Source organism: Toxorhynchites rutilus, chromosome 3, assembly GCF_029784135.1.
Source record: "Toxorhynchites rutilus septentrionalis strain SRP chromosome 3, ASM2978413v1, whole genome shotgun sequence".
NCBI classification, from domain to species: domain Eukaryota; kingdom Metazoa; phylum Arthropoda; class Insecta; order Diptera; family Culicidae; genus Toxorhynchites; species Toxorhynchites rutilus.
This window is the reverse complement of record NC_073746.1, coordinates 262560666-262579279: the sequence shown is the minus strand read 5'-3', so window position 1 is coordinate 262579279 and position 18614 is coordinate 262560666. Positions and strand designations below refer to the sequence as shown.

Genomic DNA, 18614 nt, shown 5'->3' with positions numbered 1-18614 from the left:
TCACACATAATCGATACGAGTTTGGGTTTGTTGAAAAGCCCCAAGTCTCTAGTTGCTAATACTACCATAAAGTGTTGAAATTATTCAAATTTTATGTTTTTTAACGATTTTCCTTAAAGAAGAATTATGATCATGGTTTGACCACCTCTGATCATGGTTTGCCCAAAAAAATGATCATGGTTTGTCCGGTTTTAGAAATCTCCATTTTTGAATGAAAACATTCGAATTCACAATTAGATGTTGCATTTATCATTGCTTGAGTTTACTGTCATCATATTGATTCATTCATAATTTAGGCTTTCTTCAGAATATTGCCTTTTCTTGGGCATTTTAGAAGTGTTCACCTCAACACAATCAACACAGAAAAACCATACTTCTGCTATGTGCGAAGCACACCATAAACAAACATAAACAAACTGCAGCGCGCCAAGCGGTTGCCATAGAAATCATGTGGACAAAACAACATTATTGAATTGGACAACTCATGATCAGAATTGAGTTCATCAAAATGCGTTAATTTAATGGTTTAGCTATGTAAATCCGATACAAATGGTGAGCAACATGATGTTTACAATATTTATAAGTGTTGTAATCCAGAAAAGGTCTGAGTACGTGCCAAATAATCATCTGGTGATCGATTAAAAGTTAGCTCGAATGAGGGGCGCATTGACACAAATAGAAGGTGTATTTTATAATACTTTAAAACATGTGATTTCGTAAAAATATACTATCAAACTACTATAAATCATGTAAAAGGCAATTTCATTTATATGTTTCGAAACATTCGAAGGCCTTATTTGACACAGGAGCGCTGAATTAGAGCATTCAAAAAACTGGGCAAACCATGATCATATTTTCTACTGGACAAACCAAGATCATTTACCCTATGTTTTTTTCAAAATATTTATTAGTGCCCACATGGGTGTAATTTATACCTCATCCGTCCTCATCGTGGATAAGCGTGGACGTTTTCGTGACTCTTACCTCCCCTAAAGTTGTCCATATGGTATGTGGACATCCCCTCACGTATATTCGATTTTTGTGTTTTTTTTTGTGACGTTATGTTGGTACTCATGCCTCGACGAGCTGAAACACGTGCAAACAAAGCAGCTGTCAAAAATTAACTAAAAGGGCCGAGCTCGTTAGGATAGGTCAGCGTAAAAAGAATACCAGATATATTATTCCCCGCTTTTTTCATATAGCGGTAGGCAAAAAAAATCAAAACTTCATATCAACATGACAGTTGTACAGTGCTATTAAAAATAGCTTCTTTGTATTGGAGAATGTGTGTATCACACAGCCTATGTAATATACCTGGTATTTTATTTACGTTGAACATAAGTGAAAGACATGAGTACCAACATAAAGCCATAAAAAAATTCAAAAATCGAATACAGGCAAACCTGTTTTTGCGCGATCTTTTTTCACGCGATCCCTCCTTTGTTGTTTCAATTCTATTTGTGCGTTTCATTTGTGCTATTCAAGTTCCGATTTTAAAATAAAAGCGCACAAAAACGGTCGCACGAATAAAGAATCTCACAAAAAAAAACCATCGTGCAAAAATAGTTTTTCCTGTATTGGCGATCTAACGTACAAATCTACACCTAGGCGGCGCTGCGGAGAAAGTGATGATGGTTTTAAATTTTGCCATGTGAGCTTATGGAAGCTTTGTAGTTCTTTCCATAAATTACAATGTTATAATCATAAAAGATTATTTGATTGTGATGAGTTTGTAAGAAATTTAATTCTGCGCAATTTTATATATAACATGTTATTTATTTACCTCTTTCAGTAGTGAAAACTATAAAAAAGTTGACAATGGTTGAATTAAAGAAGGAAATTCGAGAGCACAATCAAACACAAGTAGAAAAATGCACGATTCCTGCATGTGAGAACTACCTTGGAAAGCCCGGAAGTAAAATATACGTGATTTGTTTTTGAGTTTTAGGTTACATTAGCATCATTTTCTTAGTTCAAAAACAAAATCCAGATGTCTCACCGATCGTTTACGTTTTGCGTTATACCAGGGACAGACATACAGCTGTACTTGCGTTGTACGTGTACAGCGTTGTACAGGTACCATCGTACAATGACAGACATACTTTGGTTGTACATTGTACCGTATGTCAAACTGACAATCAGATATTTTTCCAATTTCCACCACATATTTCAATGAAAAAGGTTTTTATTTAGTGTCTAAACTATCAAACACAACAAAAAAGTTTCCAATCTGAGTTATTAACTTAAAAGAAAGTCAATGAAAAGAACGTTTATTAAGTGATTTGATTCTGCTTGTTCATACTACCCACCACTAACCGTCTATGGCGCTGCGCACAGTACAACTGTAGCCATGTACAGCGGTAAAACAGGTCGGTACAGGTACAGCGATTGTACCAAGTTGCTTGCATAGTTCTAGCGCTGTACTTGGTGACAGACATACAATTTTCGAAGTACAACGCAAGTACAGCTGTATGTCTGTCATAAGTATTAGATCGCCAATACGTAACCCGTCTAAATAAAATGGTCGCGATTCATTGACGAATTTACGTTGGATTTACAACCAGGTGGCGCAGCGAGTAAAATGAGGATGTTTTGTTTTTTTGGTATGAAATTCGTTCAAATTTTCTAGAAAAATCAGAATTTATCTTCAAATTTCTCGGTTTTATGTATTCTTTCCACGCTGAAAAGGTTAGAAAATCATCATTTTACAATGTGCTATATATATTACGAGGAATGGCTTGTTATAAGTACTGTAACTTTAATTTTTTTCAACTAAGTAAACGATGAATAGGGTGTTTTGCGCTAAAAATACTGCAAATCTTTCTCGTATCGACCCCTACATAATCAATGATATCAGCCAATTTGATATGCTATCGATTTCTTCGCAATTATCCATAGTATCAATAACCGGTATGCATTATCAAACTTAAAATTTTCGAAGATTATCTATGGCTTTGGTCAAATCGCGTGTTGAAACCATCGTAAACATACAAAACTCCAACTTTCTTACCATATACTGACGACATTCAATGGCTGAAATGAATCTAAATTGAAATAAAATGAATAATCACCACCGAATCTTGCTTTTCAGTGCGTAAAATGAACAAACACCCTCACTTTTGTGGTTCTGAGTTCTTATGTAGATGTCGCATGAGCTGATTCAGCTTTGCGTAAATTCGTCAATTAACACTCCTATACTCGCGCATTGGTCTGTCAGACCGAGAAATTAATAATTCATTCATTTCTCAGAAAATATCAACACTACGACTTTGCGATTCTCTCTAGCTTCGTTATTCGTCATTCGTCATCGTTTAGCGTGTCGCATGTGTTGGTACAAAAGAGACGCGTACCACTTTTTTAACACTTTCGGTCTGACACACCGATAGGTGTAACTTTTTTGGACAAGAACCTTTTTTTATATTTTAAAATATTGTTCAATGAAATGTATAAATTAATGTTAGTGGCGTGGAATATTTATTGAACATAATGCATAAGATCATTACCGGACCATTCTCATTTGATTTCAGTCCCTTTTCTAACTGGATTGATCGGATCCATTTATTAACTATTCGTCGATATATTCGTCGTTAGATTCATACGTTCAAAAGCAAAATATAAATGTTTGACTTTCGTATAGTTATTCGCTAAATATAATGGTCATACACATACACACTTGTGAAAGAATTTCACTTGTCGAAGAATTGTAAACAGTAAACAGTTAGTTTATAAATCAGTGGCTCACGGTAATTTTTAACAGTTACAGTTTCGGGGATATTTTTTTATAATGGACAATATCGACAAGAAAACAAGAAATAGAAAAGGAAGTTCCTAGAAATCCTTTAATATCATCTTTTTAAGCCCCATCTAAAAAAGGCATTACTTCTTAGTTTACCAAGAATACAGAGACAAATAATATTAGAAATATGCAAACTTTATATTCCAGAACTTTTATCATCTGGTAATTATCTAGAAGTTATACATTCTTCTTTGATAAAAGACCCGAAAAATACGCAATAACTGCATGATTTGTAAAAAATATATTTGTTTCGAGCATGCAGTTATGCTATGTTCTGATTCTTACTCCAATGTAACTAGAACCGATTAATACGATTTTATGTTGTTTTATAGCTCTTTATACTTCCATAAATTATATTCAGTTGCTTACTTTTAATTAATAATAGTGAAAAATTCGAATTTCGTTATTTGTGATGGAGTATCGAAAATTACTCTATTTTGAGGATGCTGAGTTGGATGACTATTAAAACATAATAAAGATGGAAAAACATTTTTTTTTTGGTTTTTTCATTCAATCATACCCTCTTGTTCAAATAAATGCCAATAAAGCCTGAAAAATACACAATGGCGTTATTACAGAGAAGTTCGGTCTGTGACACCGTGCGCGAGTATACGTGTTATGATTTTGCACCCGAGTACAGGAGGGTTAAGAACAGAGCTCGCGGTCACCTATACGTCACTGAATGTCACTGTTGAAATATTTCATCCAAGCTTATGCAAGCAGTGAGCTTTATAACAAGCATAAATTGGATAATGTGCTTTTACTCGCATAACGGCTGAGCTAGGAGCGAGAGCAGTTCAGCTGTTGCGAGCATAAACCATGCTCATGGAAAATTAAATCGAGAGAATCAATACCAAAGCACATGCTTGTAGATGCCGGCTTTTCGAGTATTGTACAAAAACAACACGGAAGTTGGTGAGAGTTGCTCTGAGAAGTGATGCTTTCTCGAAGAGCTGAATGGTACTGTTTTCCGAGCGTTTTACAGTTGAGAGTAGTGATCCCCGTTTTTTGAAATTAATCGTTCATCAGCTAATCGAATACTTTTCATCAGTTTGTTATTCGATACGATTAATCGCCTCAAATAATCGATTAATCGATTAATCGTCACACTGAGAGAAATAATTTGTTAGACTGATTTTCTCATTTGCGAGAAAGCATTCTGGAATCAAAAAAGTGTTCATTCTGCCTGAAAATCAATTACAGTAGAACCCCGATTATCCGCGGAATAGTCGGGCTAGATCACCGCGTATAACGAAAATCGCGGATAACGCAATAAAGGGCTAAAAGTGAGGTGCAAGCATTGAAAAAAGATATTTTTAGCATGAAAACCATGTTTTATCAATACAGAAAATATTGAACTATCCATCTGTATGGTCGTGTACATCAGTGATCAGAGAATGTGAAAGCCATGACCAAAACAAAAGAGCATGAGTCTACCACTCACTGACAAATTTCGGGAAGGTTTATAGATTTACTAAGGAACTCGTAGTCGCGGATCATCCGCTCGCGGAAAATCGAGGTTCTACTGTATTATCTCTTACTCTTACCTAAACTTGTAAACAAAGCTCAATTCGCGTTGACGGCTTATAGATTTACTAAGGAACGCGGATCATCCGCTCGCTGTAGGTTCTACTGTATTATCTCTTACTCTTACTTAAACTTGTAAACAAAGCTCAATTCGCGTTGACGGCATTGGGCTTCATTTACCAGTTTGGGGGAGCGTCAAAGATAACGTTTTTTTTCTCTGGGTTTGTATCGATTAACCGACGTAAATTATTCGTTCGCTTCGATTATTGGTTGCGCAGTATTCGTTCGATTAATAATCGATTTCTGTAGGAAGTATTCGATTAATCGAACGATTATCGGGGATCACTAGTTGAGAGCAAAGCGCTTACCTCGATTGTAGTGGTGACCGGTAACCGTAATGTTTCCTGGTATCGTACGGTTCGTGTTGGAATTTATCAATCAATGTAGTGAAATTTGTACCGCCCAAATATCACATAGAATTGCCTGAATTCGAAGCCATGACGGTTCTACTACCACCACCACCATCGTTGTTGAGTTCGGTCCACTTCAACGGCGCATGCATTTGCAGAAGACATCATCTCTCAGGGCTACAAGTCCTAGTATTCTTCAAGCATCCGCCGCGTAGTGGCGTAGCTCTCTCGTCGTGGCTCGCCAAAAAGTCATCTTTCCCCATTGCTGCGTGGAAGGTGTGCGGGTGATTAGTGTATAACAGAGATTTTTTCTGGGTGTAATTCGAGCTGATGGTTTTGCCGAAGTGGTCATTTGAGCTAGTAGTGTTGAAATTGGATCCCAGTGAAATTTGAGTGTACGGACGGAAATCGAAGCGGCTTTTGGACGTTCCGGAACGGTTTATTAGTGCTGTGGTGCAAGCTCGGTGCGATCTTCTTGAGTAAGGTTAGACATTGACCTTTATTTGACATTTGGACAATTCTCCGCTAAGTGTAAGGTGATATGGTGGCTGTTACGATTGGAACACTCTGTTTGATCGAGAAAAATGTATTAACGATATTTTATAATCGTAGAAGAACCACTGATAACACTTATCATTTTCGAATGAACATTATTGAAATAGGCGCAAATTTTGTGAACCCAAAACGTCCATGATTAATTAGCCAGTTAACGCCTAGGGATGGTGGAGTGACGGGAATGAAACTAGTCCTGCAAGATTCCAAGCGGATTTATTTTTAGTTAGTTGCACTTTCAACCAGTTCGAGCATTTTCTGGCAGTTATATAACGTCCAGTGGAACAAAACTAGGAATACAATTCTCAACGTCTTGCAGTATCTGATAACGAAACGAGGCGTGAGCGGTGTCGCCAGAGACATTGCCTACGAGATCGCATTGTCAGGAAAAACAACTTTTGTTTATAAACATTATGAGATTGCAGGATTGACAGGTCAAATCTATTTTCATCTCCGCCAGGAGTCATGCTACTGATGGTCTGAATCCACACGCGCGCATCGTTCGGATCCCCGCCGAACGATACCAGCCTGCGTCTCCCAATGTGCCAAAGTCAAGGTCGTTCGATGACCTTGTGGTAAATGTAACATCAATTGAAAAGTATTGTTATCATTCATACAATTTTAAGGAAATCTAGTATAATATGGGCTTTCATGAAAATAGTGCTTCCGAAACGCTAAAATAAATTATCTCTACAATTTATCAGAAATGGGTATCTCATGGGTATCATTAATACTGTTTCAGGTTCACCGACAAACTAATGTTATTCCAATTATCGTGCTATCGGTACAGTTAATTCCGTAAGTGATCGGTGGCAAACGCACCGCCGTAAAGCTTCTATGATTCATAATGAATCACTCATGTGCTTCATTCGCCCAAAATACAGCTAGATGTCACCGGCAATTAACTTTCGTTTTTCATATTTTCCCCTGGCCCGCGTTGAGTGAGCCTGGAGATGTGTTTTCACCTATAGTGCCGTCCAATGATTTATGATTCCCCAAGAATAGCAACTTATATTAATTGTACAAAAACACATCAGATTCCTCTGTTTTTTATTTTATTTTTTATTCAGTATTTGAATTTCAAATCCGAGAACAACACGTCTTTTGAAGGTATCCAAAGGTCAACACAATTTTTGGCAGAGATCCGTTGCTTAGCCAGACCGTATGTCATAAACGAGAGTGACTTTTCATTCATGCGTATGTTTTCACGTGGCCGATGAACTTCGTGGCTCTGTATAGTATTTCCCTCTATGTTTGACTAGGTTACTAATGGATAGCCGTCTCCCGTGATCGTATCGTTGAATTTTAACAACTTTTTCAAACTTCTTCTGTGACAATTCGGTTTGAAGTGTCTAAATAATTTTTTTATGCTGTTTTCGATAGAACACAGTAGCTGTGAATTTCAACAAGAATCCTATGTGTTTCAGTTGATCCACCCTTTTTGCAATGCGGTAGAACTCAAGAAAAACATGACACAAAACTTTTTTGTTAACGCTATAAAATGTTTTTTTTTTACACTTCGTCGAAGCGACATACGCATAATTTGAAGCGTGCTAGTTCTCTATAAATGCACTGTCATCCGAAACTACGTGCAATGAATAACATTTGTTCAATAATAGTGAGGACTTATTAACCCATCAACGACCAAGCCGTAAAAATATTTTTTAACGAAAGCCATTGGCGTCATTTTGAGTATAGACGCTAAAGAAACCCCAATGTTCAAGAATTTTTTTTACCATCTTCCATTTTTCGGGAAATGACTGTTCGACTAATCGAACATTGGCCGAAACCCGTATTTTTTGACGTAGGACTATGTCTTTCATTTCTATACTGGAGTGTAATCTCAAAGTTTCCAAAACGAAAGTGTTACGCCGGAGCAACCATATTTTGAGTGTTAATACCTCTTAAACAACTGAACGAAATGGTCTGATAAATACTTCATTTGAAAGATAAAATGTCTACGCGTTATATGCTCGTTACTTTTTTATAAAAAAATTGTTTCAATAGCCTCAAATTGCTTTTAAAACAGGCTATTGAAATCACACCAATCGGAAATCCACTATGATTGCGCAACGATTGAGCTACGATCGCTGGAATGAATGGGTGTTCCCCTAATACAGATTTCTAAGCCATGGAGCCTGGGGAAATAAGCATTTCAAAATAGATGCAAGCTGCGGGTACCAGTGTTGCCACATTTTAATCTGTACCAGAGGGTTTAAAAATCTTTCTCATCTGTTCTTTTTTTCCAAAAATCTGTACCATCGAAAATTTTGTTGTAGAGAAAAAACTAATTTATTAGCATGAAAAAAATATTTGTCTATTTACTACAAATATTACATTTACATTTGCAAGCCGTTCGTGTGTTTGATAATGCTTACACATAGTTTTTCTGATTTTGTAGATTGCATACCATCATTTACTAAAATTTTCGAGTTGCCACCACGATGCTTGATCAAATCTTTTGATCTCAAAATAGCGTTCACCGTATCATTGCTGAGCCAATTTCGAAGCTTGTTTTTGTTCTGATTATATTCAGAAAAAATCGCTCGACAGTTGCCGAGAAATGTTTTGTGATTTCCTTACGGTGTAATTTTATCTTTAGGGTACGGAATTAATTCTCCACATCTTGTACAATCCCATTGTACATTGTACGCAACGTTAATGCTTGTCAAATTGGAAAAGTTCCTGGGATTTAACATTGCCGCGGCCTTGAGCGTCGGGTCATCAAAATAGAATCTATTTCTCATTTGCTTGATCAGCTCCACGAAAAAACTGCGACAAATATCCTTTGAAATGATCTGCCTTTCGCTGTCCATTGTTCTGATAATTACTTCTGCTGCTATTCCAACCTAAAAATTCTTGCCGCTTTTTAAATGATCTTTAAATTCAATAGCGTTTGACATTGAAACAACGTAAGATTCTTCACAGATATTAGTGAGAATGAAACTTATGAAACTGATCAATCATTGCATTGTGAATGATTTTATGATCAGCAGCACCAAGCGATACTGCGGCGTAAAAGTCGTCATGTACCTCAATGTTGCTTTGTTCAAATGTAAGAATTTTCACACGTGGAAAAAATCTGTACCAATATGTACCTTTTGACAAAAATCTGTACTCTGTACCGTACAGAATCTGTACCAAAAATAACGAAAAAATCTGTACCATTCCAGATAAATCTGTACGTGTGACAACAATGGCGGGTATATTTGTACTCGATTGCATTTTTGTAAACCGGATTGTGTTTTCCCAATACAGATTCCGAAATCAAGAAGTTGGGAAAATCGGCATGGCAGATACATACAAGTCGGCAGTACTTTTAAACCCCCATGCATTTTTACACTCAGGAATTCGTTTTGCTAACACGGTCTACCAAAGCGGGTGCAAATTCAACACTTTGGCTCAGTTATTCAAGACAGCATTGGAAAATATCCTTTCATGTCGCCAACTCACTGAACTTTTACGCATACTGTTTGATGATTAGGCAAAATGGTGATATTTGATGCGATAACTACTACCATAATACAAGAATTGACCTAAATTGGGATTTGTTTGCAATAGAATTCGAAAAATTATTTAATTAATTCACTAGTTTAATCAATACACACACAAAATAGCTCTGCGCAGCGGCGATATCGTACCCAATGAGGAACATCCGAGGTGCGATTATTTCTAATTGAAGAAACACAAATGATTACTGAGTCAACGGCAGTCCTACGTCAACCTTGCGGTTATATCAAAGGTATAAACCATTCATAGTTTTTTGCAAGTACAAACATACTGCTAACTAAAAGTTACTTAAGTTAGCTAATGTGCGGCATTTATATATGCATTAATTTTACATTCTGGGACTTAGAAGCACAGAGAAATGAAAGTCTCTAAGTACATACCTGAATTAATCGATCTATGGTGAGATGTGACCTTTCTTATTCCATGTAGTTTTAATTTATTACCGGCAGACGTTGCTGCTATTGCTGTTATTTTTATTGTTGGCTGTGAAGAAATGACAATGCTTAACGATAATTTCTTTCTGATCATGCGATCGGTGAGACATCTGGATTTTGTTTTTGAACTAAGAAAATAATGAGAAGGTAACCTAAAACTCAAAAACAAATCACGTACATTTTACTTCCGGACTTTCCAAGGTAGTTCTCACATGCAGGAACCATGCAGTTTTCAACTTGTTTTTGATTGTGCTCTCGAATTTCCTTTTTTGATTCAACCATTGTCAACATTTATACAATTTTAACTACTGAAAGAGGTAAGAAAATAACATGTTATATATAAAATTGCCCAGAATTAAATTTCTTCCAAACTCATTGCAATCAAATAATCTTTTATGACTGTAACATTGTGATTTATGGAAAGAACTACAAACCTTCCATAAACTCACATTGCAAACTTTAAAACCATCATCACTTTCACCAGCGCCGCCTAGGTGTAGATTTGTACGTTAGATCGCCAATTGTCCATTTCCCGAATAATCAAACATTTTTGCAAAAAAACAATGGCATTGAGGGTTGGGAGGTTATGATTCAGTTGAACAGAATTAACATTTAGAATTTCTTCATTGATGAGATCGCCCACCTGATCCGGCGAGAGATATCATGATATCCTGGACCCCTATTACATAAATTGTTAGTAGCAAGACCTACACGATAAACACGTGAGTTGAGCACGAATTGATTGGACAACAGATAATATAAGAACTGATAAATGCCTGTTATCGACAATGGAGAATAATTCATAATACTCACATTGTGAGGTAACGTCCGAATGTAGGCAAAAAGGTTACTCGTTGCGTTGTGGGAGAAAACGAGTGGTTAGTAAAATCGAAATAATATACCCATTTCAATCGTCAAATTGCTATTTTTTTAACTTTTAACTTATGTTTTGAGCAAAATTGCTGGATAAAGTTCCTGTCTAATGGTATACAACATAACATTTATCGCAATAACGATTTTGTGTAATATGCGTTGGAAATCTCTTAATGAATCGTTACATGCCTCATTTTCAATTTCGTAGAGTGACCTCCCTATATAGAAATCAAACACTCAAAACGTCCTACGTCAAAAAAAAGCGTTCGTTATGGCAAACGTTCGATTTTTCGTACACTCAATTTCCCCGGCTGTTATTTTCGTTTATCGTCTTTGCATAAAGTTTTATAGAATATCCTATACTTAAAAGAAATTAACAGGAATTGGAACACGAGTTCCGAGAAATCAACTCTATTGATATAAATTCTGCACCGATACCCCATGAAATCTGGGCGAAGCTTCTGAATAGAAAAGAGTACACTACTGCAACGCTTTCCCTGCATTGAAGAGTTTCACCCATTTTTTCATCAACCCACATTTTTCGGAGACTGTTGGAAGATTTTATTTTAAAGTTTTTTTTGTACTGAACATAATTTCAAATAAAATAAAAGACATGCCCAATTAATTTATGTTGGATGAAATTTTTATTTCAGGTGCTACCCATATCTGAGCACATATCTTCATAACAATTTTATGTCCCTTTTTCATGTCTTGATAGTCCTGTTCTTGAATTAAGCCTAAGTTAAAAGAACTACCTAATACATTATTGCTTCAATTATATTTTTGTGTGTGTACCAGAAATGTACATCGTAAAATCAATAATAACTATAGCAATTAATTATAATAAATTCAAGAATATGCTTAAAATTTTACTTATAGTTATAAAAGTATTATACCGATTTCAATACAGGGTTTCTGGGAAAAAACTAAGATGAAAAGATTTCATCAGATCGAAAACACAGATTTTATTAGGGTAACCCTGCTACCGAGTAACGCGGCTTTAAGTATACTCACTGTGTTTGATTCATGAGTACGAATGAATGATGAAACAATTACTCGTGAGTCGGTTTTTTGTAGTGTTTCTCAGTAAAGGGTACAGCTAGCGAGACAGTTAGCGTAGGTGTGAGAAAGAGAGAGTGAGTATTAATAGGCAGTGACTATCTGTTACTTTTCATACTTTATGAGAGAGAACGTTATAAAAAAAATCACGTAAACAAAATCGAACAAAACTTAACGAGTAGCCTCAAAAAATAGTTTTCGCTATACAATTTGAAAAAAATCTTTTGCGGGAATAGAGACCGTAAAAAAGTTGATTAAATTTGTCACTTTTCCAAACAGCACAAAAATCCATCAAATTTTTAACATGTCACATTTTACCTTTGTCCGAGATAACCAACAGGAAAGTATCTTAAATATCACAAATCTTCCGAATCATAATGATCCTACATAGTAAATCATTTTCACTGGATCATATAACGTGTATGAATCAACGCTAGGTTCGTCCAAATATCATGAACTAAGTTTGCAGTATTAGATGTCATATAACCAATGGGTTAGATTGTTTCTGTGTTCGTATTGTTTCGATATTTTGCTAATAGCTACGGGTCAAACTCCTGATGTGCGTGTTAGCGCATTTCTGACACTCTGATAAACTAATACTATGCACGAACATGATAATACGGTCGAATTGAAATTGCTGTATTTAGACTTCAACATTTATCCAATGAATATACGCAAATATAGGTTAGACGTTTTCGGTTTCATGCAGCATTTTCACAGCACGAGTCAACAAAGGTATTCAATGTGACAATACAATATTGAGAGATTGAATGCAGTCTACAGCAGTGAGAGTACATAAAAAACTTTATCGACTTGTACTGACCGTCTAATCACTGCTAGCGATCTCAATCAGTGTACCATGTTACCAACTGATCATGCGCCAACTTGCGCAGAGTTCACCCAAACACTCGCTAGCATCACATGGGTTTATGGATTAAACAAGCGATTAAAGTGTGACCGTTAGTGGTCAAAAATAGCTTCTCTACTCTGGCGGGAAAATTCTGATGCATAGCAAATACTATGACTTGACCTTGCACGGTTCTAATCGTACGCCACCTGTCTGTCTTTCGCAGGATGAGTCGACGTTATTCACGGGCTGAATCTAGTTCGGATCTGTTGGCTTTTCTCGATCGAGGACACTCAGCCAACACCGAGAACCGATGGACGTTCGAAGTCGCATGGGAGGTCGCCAATAAGGGTGAGTATTCAATGATTCAATGAGATAGCGAGCGAACAGAATATAGAAACATAATAATTTTATTCAACAGTCGGTGGAATCTACACCGTAATCAGATCTAAAGCGTTCGTGTCTACGGAGGAGCTGGGAGATCAGTATTGTCTGATCGGACCGTACAAAGAGTATTCCGCTCGGACAGAGGTTGAAGCCTGCGAGTTTCCCAGCAATGGACCACTCTACGGCGCAGTCTCTGCAATGCGCAACCAAGGCATCAAAGTACACTGCGGACGGTGGCTGGTCGACGGGAATCCTCAAATTATTCTTTTCGATCTCTCCTCGGCGGCATGGAAAATGGATTCCTACAAACATGAACTGTGGGAATCGTCCAACGTTGGGATTCCTCACTTGGACGTGGAAAGCAACGACGCTGTTATTCTAGGCTATACAATCGCGACTTTCATTGCAGAGGTACAGTTTTATTCGATCTAATTTGTATTAAATTACACTTGTTGATTTGTTTTAGTTTAAACAATGCGCCGATCAATATTCGCGTGATAACGATTACGGACCACCTCGCATTGTTGCGCACTTCCACGAGTGGCAAGCGGGTGTTGGACTGATTGCACTTCGTACGCGCCATGTCGATGTGGCCACTGTGTTCACTACTCACGCTACTCTGTTAGGTAGATATTTGTGCGCTGGAAATACCGATTTCTACAACAATCTCGACAAGTTCCCCGTTGACGAGGAAGCTGGCAAGCGACAAATTTATCATCGGTACTGTTTAGAGCGAGCCGCCACGCACCTGTCCCATGTGTTCACCACAGTTTCGGAGATCACTGGTTATGAGGCAGAGCATCTGCTGAAGCGTAAACCGGACATTATAACCCCAAACGGTTTGAACGTGAAGAAGTTTTCGGCTATTCACGAATTCCAAAATCTGCATGCCATGGCAAAGGATAAAATTCATGAATTCACGCGCGGTCATTTCTACGGACACTTCAATTTCAACTTGGATAAAACACTTTACATGTTCATTGCTGGGCGCTATGAATTCACCAACAAAGGCGCTGACATATTCATTGAAGCTTTGGCTCGATTGAACCACTTGTTGAAGTCCAATCTGCCGGATGTTACAGTAGTCGCATTTCTGATCTTCCCTACCAAGACCAATAACTTCAACGTTGAATCTCTTCGTGGACACGCAGTAACCAAACAACTGCGGGAAACGATCAACAGCATTCAGCATCAGATAGGCAAGCGAATGTACGATACTTGTTTGCAGGGGCAGCTCCCCGACGGCAACGAGATCCTCACTAAAGAGGATATTGTCAAGATCAAGCGTTGCTTGTACGCATTACAACGTGATGGAAACCCACCGATCACCACCCATAATGTTGTCGACGATTGGAACGATCCGGTGTTGGAATCCGTGCGACGGTGCCATTTGTTCAATACTATGAATGATCGAGTCAAGATTGTGTACCACCCTGAGTTCCTGAACCAAACCAATCCACTGTTTGGTTTGGACTATGAAGAGTTTGTCCGTGGGTGCCATTTGGGCGTCTTTCCATCATACTACGAGCCATGGGGCTACACGCCAGCCGAGTGTACTGTGATGGGAATTCCTAGCATTACAACAAATCTGTCCGGCTTCGGATGTTTCATGCAGGAGCATATCGCCGATCCTAAGTCGTACGGTATCTACATCGTAGATCGACGTCACGTCAGCCTGGAGGAGAGCGTTCAACAGCTGTCTCGGTTTATGTACGATTTCTCCAAACTTAACAGACGCCAGAGAATTATCCAGCGAAATCGTACCGAGCGGCTGAGCGATTTGCTAGACTGGAGGAATCTGGGAATTGTAAGTATCGAAATAGAATGAATGGTCTGAGATTTCTCTGACAAATGATCAATTCGTTGCAGTACTACCGCCAGGCGAGAATTAAAGCACTTCAGACTGTGTATCCGGATTACGTTGACGAGTCAGAGAGCTACCTGAAGCGTGCCGCCGATTTCAACTACCCACGTCCAATCAGTGCTCCCCCAAGCCCAAGTTCTTCAAGTGAGCAACGTCATGGTAGAGTGATATCGGTTACTTAAACGTACTCTTTTTCAGGACATACAACTCCAGCACCATCACTTCACGGCTCCGATGACGAACAGGATTCCGTGAACTCAGAGGAAGAATTGGAGGAGCTGAAGAAGGCCAATTCGTACGATTGAGCAACTACTAGCATATAGCCAGAATTGAGGGGAACCTAAATTGATACAAATTATGACAGTAGTTCGATTCCTTGGCTAACCTAATTCGAGTCGAGTCAAATGTAAATCTATAGGTATGTTCTTCCCGAACACACGCTTCATCATCTGATCAGCAGGTTCATCTTCTTTTCTTTGTTACAACATTATGTTACTAATTCAGTTTACCTCGAGCAGCTAGTACTATTTGTGTGTGTTAAGCCGTAAGAGTAGTGTTAGAACGAGATTACAGAGTTTATCTAGTTAAACCAATAATTGATGGCCCTTTTTATGTTTTAGATATCTTTTTTCTGATTTGACCAATCACAATGAAATAAATATTACTGCCTGGTGTAAATAGGAGTAAAATTCCTGTAAACCGAAATTCATGTCAAAATTAATTTTTTCATCTCCGTGACCTTCTGTGATACAGTTCGCCACTCAGTATATGAAGATGAATACTGTTGAATGAGGTCATGAGCAGGGTTACCATAATAAAATCTGTGTTTTTGGTCTAAAAAATCTTTCCATCTCAGTTTTTGAAGAGTATTGAATTTGAACGTCTAATTTCGAAGCATAATCGTAGTTTCAGTAGCATTGATTGGCTAGTTGTTATTGACTCGACGATATTGATGGTATCTACGTAGAGACAGCAAGTATATACAGTCAACCATCCTATAACGCGGTGAGTGCGTATCGCGTTATATGGAAACCGTGTTATAAGAAACTCGGATTTTGCATACAAACCAGGGTAATCCGTAGCGTGTTGTATGGAAACCGCGCGATAAGAAACTCAGAATGATTACAAATCACATCATTCGTACCGCGTAGTATAGAGACCAATAAGAGATCATGAAAGGAAATGATAAAAAAATAAATCTAAAAGTAGATGGGTGCGGCAGAAAACAGTAGGGGAGCCGCGGGTAAGACGGACAGTGGGGGTATGATGGACAGGTGGTTGATTTGTATAGTTGCATTATGAATTTCAAATTTCTGTTGATGAGAAACCCTTCTACATGCTATTCTATAATATTTAAACCATCCTATGACAATGAATACTGATCAAAAGTGGAATAGAGAAACAAAAACCGAAAATCGAACATGATTCCGCGTGTGGCTTCGATATTAAGCATTTTGAGTGGTTTAATTGCAAAATTGAATTCGCTAATGGCTATATTTCGATTTCAGCAATTCCAAATGAAATCGTCCTAAAAATGCAGATTTTAAAAACTTGCATTTTTGATTCCAATGATAGTGTATTCCGTTTGGGTACTAATTTTTTTCTCAGTGTACATTTTTTTCATATTCAACCATCAATACTCTATAACTCTTTCTAAGACACTATTTCGGTTTTTGAGATATAAATTATCAAAGAGATGATACTCATGTTTTGTCATTTGTCGATTTCATTTGGAATTACTCTGGTCAAAATGGCTTCCAATGCTATACTGAGTGGTGCCTCGGCATGACGCATTATAAGTAAGTTACCGTACTTTTTATGCCAACATATCCCTTAGTTCCGAATTTCGGAGTGAAAATTATTCACGACCAGCTGAGAGAAATAGTCTATATATTATCATTGTTGAATAAGGGGACTACGGCATTTAAATAATTGAATTCAATAATTTTCATTGAATTTTTCAAAATTTAGAACTGTTTCTAGGCATGCTGATTCGAAAGAGGGCATTGCAATTTAAAATTGTAGTAGGTGGCGACACCATGAATAACATTAAATAAATCATTCGTTTGACATTTGACGTGACGGTGCTGGTGGAAGAATTGACTGCATGTGTGAATTGGTTGAGACGTTGACGAAACGTCTTCTCCGTAACGTTCTATGTGAATCACACAATAGACAAAAGCAGAGACAGCAAACCCAACTCTTCCGGGAAAAGAAGCGCCGACAGGAAGAGGAGGAGTGTGAAGAACTCGAACAGCTGCGAGCAGAAATGAATGAGGATGGTAGTATACTGACGAACGAAAGTGATGTGACCGAAAGGTGGAGGCAGCATTTCGATGAACATCTGAATGGCGTACAGACAAAGGACCTAAATGACGATGGAAGCGATTACGTTGGTGCAGTAAATAACGATAGGTGAAGTTAGGTATGCCATAAAACAGCTTAAGAACAACAAATCAACTGGCAAAGATGGTGTTACAGTTGATAGTAGATACGGAGCTTAGAAACAAGAACGCAGCCAGAAAGAGTAACGCTTTTCATCTTAGTAGTAGAAAATGTAGTACAAAAAGACGGGTGGGTAATGTCGGGGACATAACCGGAGTGACGTAGGACTATACATAGTGGACAGCTTTTGTTAAATATATATTTTAAATATATTGTTTTATTTTCTTCTCCTACGTGAATACCTACCTATCTACCTGAAAAATGGATTAGTTTACTGTTTACTCTTTATGAATATGTTGATGGTTCTGAAAAGAACCTTTGGTGTTGTGTTTTTGTTATCACTCGATATTCTCATCTTGTTCGGTTAAACCTTCCTGTTTAGCTATTGCGTTTGCCACTCGCCACAGCTTTCACAGTTGGAAAATTTCTTCCCATCCAGCTTGTGACATGTTGTTCAGTAAATTACATTTAATGCGGCGTGCCGGAGAAACACTTTGCCACTCACTGAAACTAATTGTTGCCTTGATGAGCGCCGAACCGAAGCTGCTCTGCTCTTGATGCGGGTTTTCTGATTGTCGTGAGCAGCTTTGCAAGCCAACTCGAGCACTCCGACGGCCGAAACTCTATAATCGCTGTTAGGTATACTGGTGCTCCGGCACCAATCCGTTCGGCCTAGTTACCCTTGCGGAGCAATCAGTGAATGCGACCAACAGAGAACTGGAGACCTGCACGGTTCGAGTGAGACTTTGCCTTTCTCTTAACTTGTCCTCCTTTGTTACGTCCACGATGCCGATGCCGTACAACCACTCGGGTTTACGGTTTGAAAGAAAATAAGATATTTTTTTGGGGTCCGCGTGTTTTATACTCTAGCGGTACACACTCACAGGATAGAGACAAATCGGCAGACTCA

General features: G+C 37.9%; 1 protein-coding gene and 1 pseudogene across 1 annotated transcript; both read left to right on the top strand.

Moving 5' to 3' along the window:
* The first annotated feature begins 5906 nt into the window (after positions 1 to 5906).
* On the top strand, positions 5907 to 15937 carry LOC129777793 (glycogen [starch] synthase). The gene is made up of 6 exons (XM_055784275.1): positions 5907 to 6217; positions 13235 to 13359; positions 13430 to 13806; positions 13862 to 15202; positions 15265 to 15403; positions 15458 to 15937. Exons 2-6 carry the CDS (start codon positions 13236 to 13238, stop codon positions 15562 to 15564), a joined length of 2088 nt encoding a protein of 695 aa, XP_055640250.1. The 5' UTR covers positions 5907 to 6217; position 13235; the 3' UTR covers positions 15565 to 15937.
* On the top strand, positions 9901 to 9969 carry LOC129781002 (U4 spliceosomal RNA; annotated as a pseudogene).
* Positions 15938 to 18614: the final 2677 nt, after the last annotated feature.

Bases quoted from the DNA above. Each gene is read 5' to 3' on its own strand.
- LOC129777793 (XM_055784275.1), top strand. From the start codon at position 13,236: ATGAGTCGACGTTATTCACGGGCTGAATCTAGTTCGGATCTGTTGGCT. The intron at 15,203-15,264 runs GTAAGTATCGAA...AATTCGTTGCAG, and splicing joins ACTGGAGGAATCTGGGAATT to TACTACCGCCAGGCGAGAAT. The intron at 15,404-15,457 runs GTGAGCAACGTC...ACTCTTTTTCAG, and splicing joins CCCAAGCCCAAGTTCTTCAA to GACATACAACTCCAGCACCA.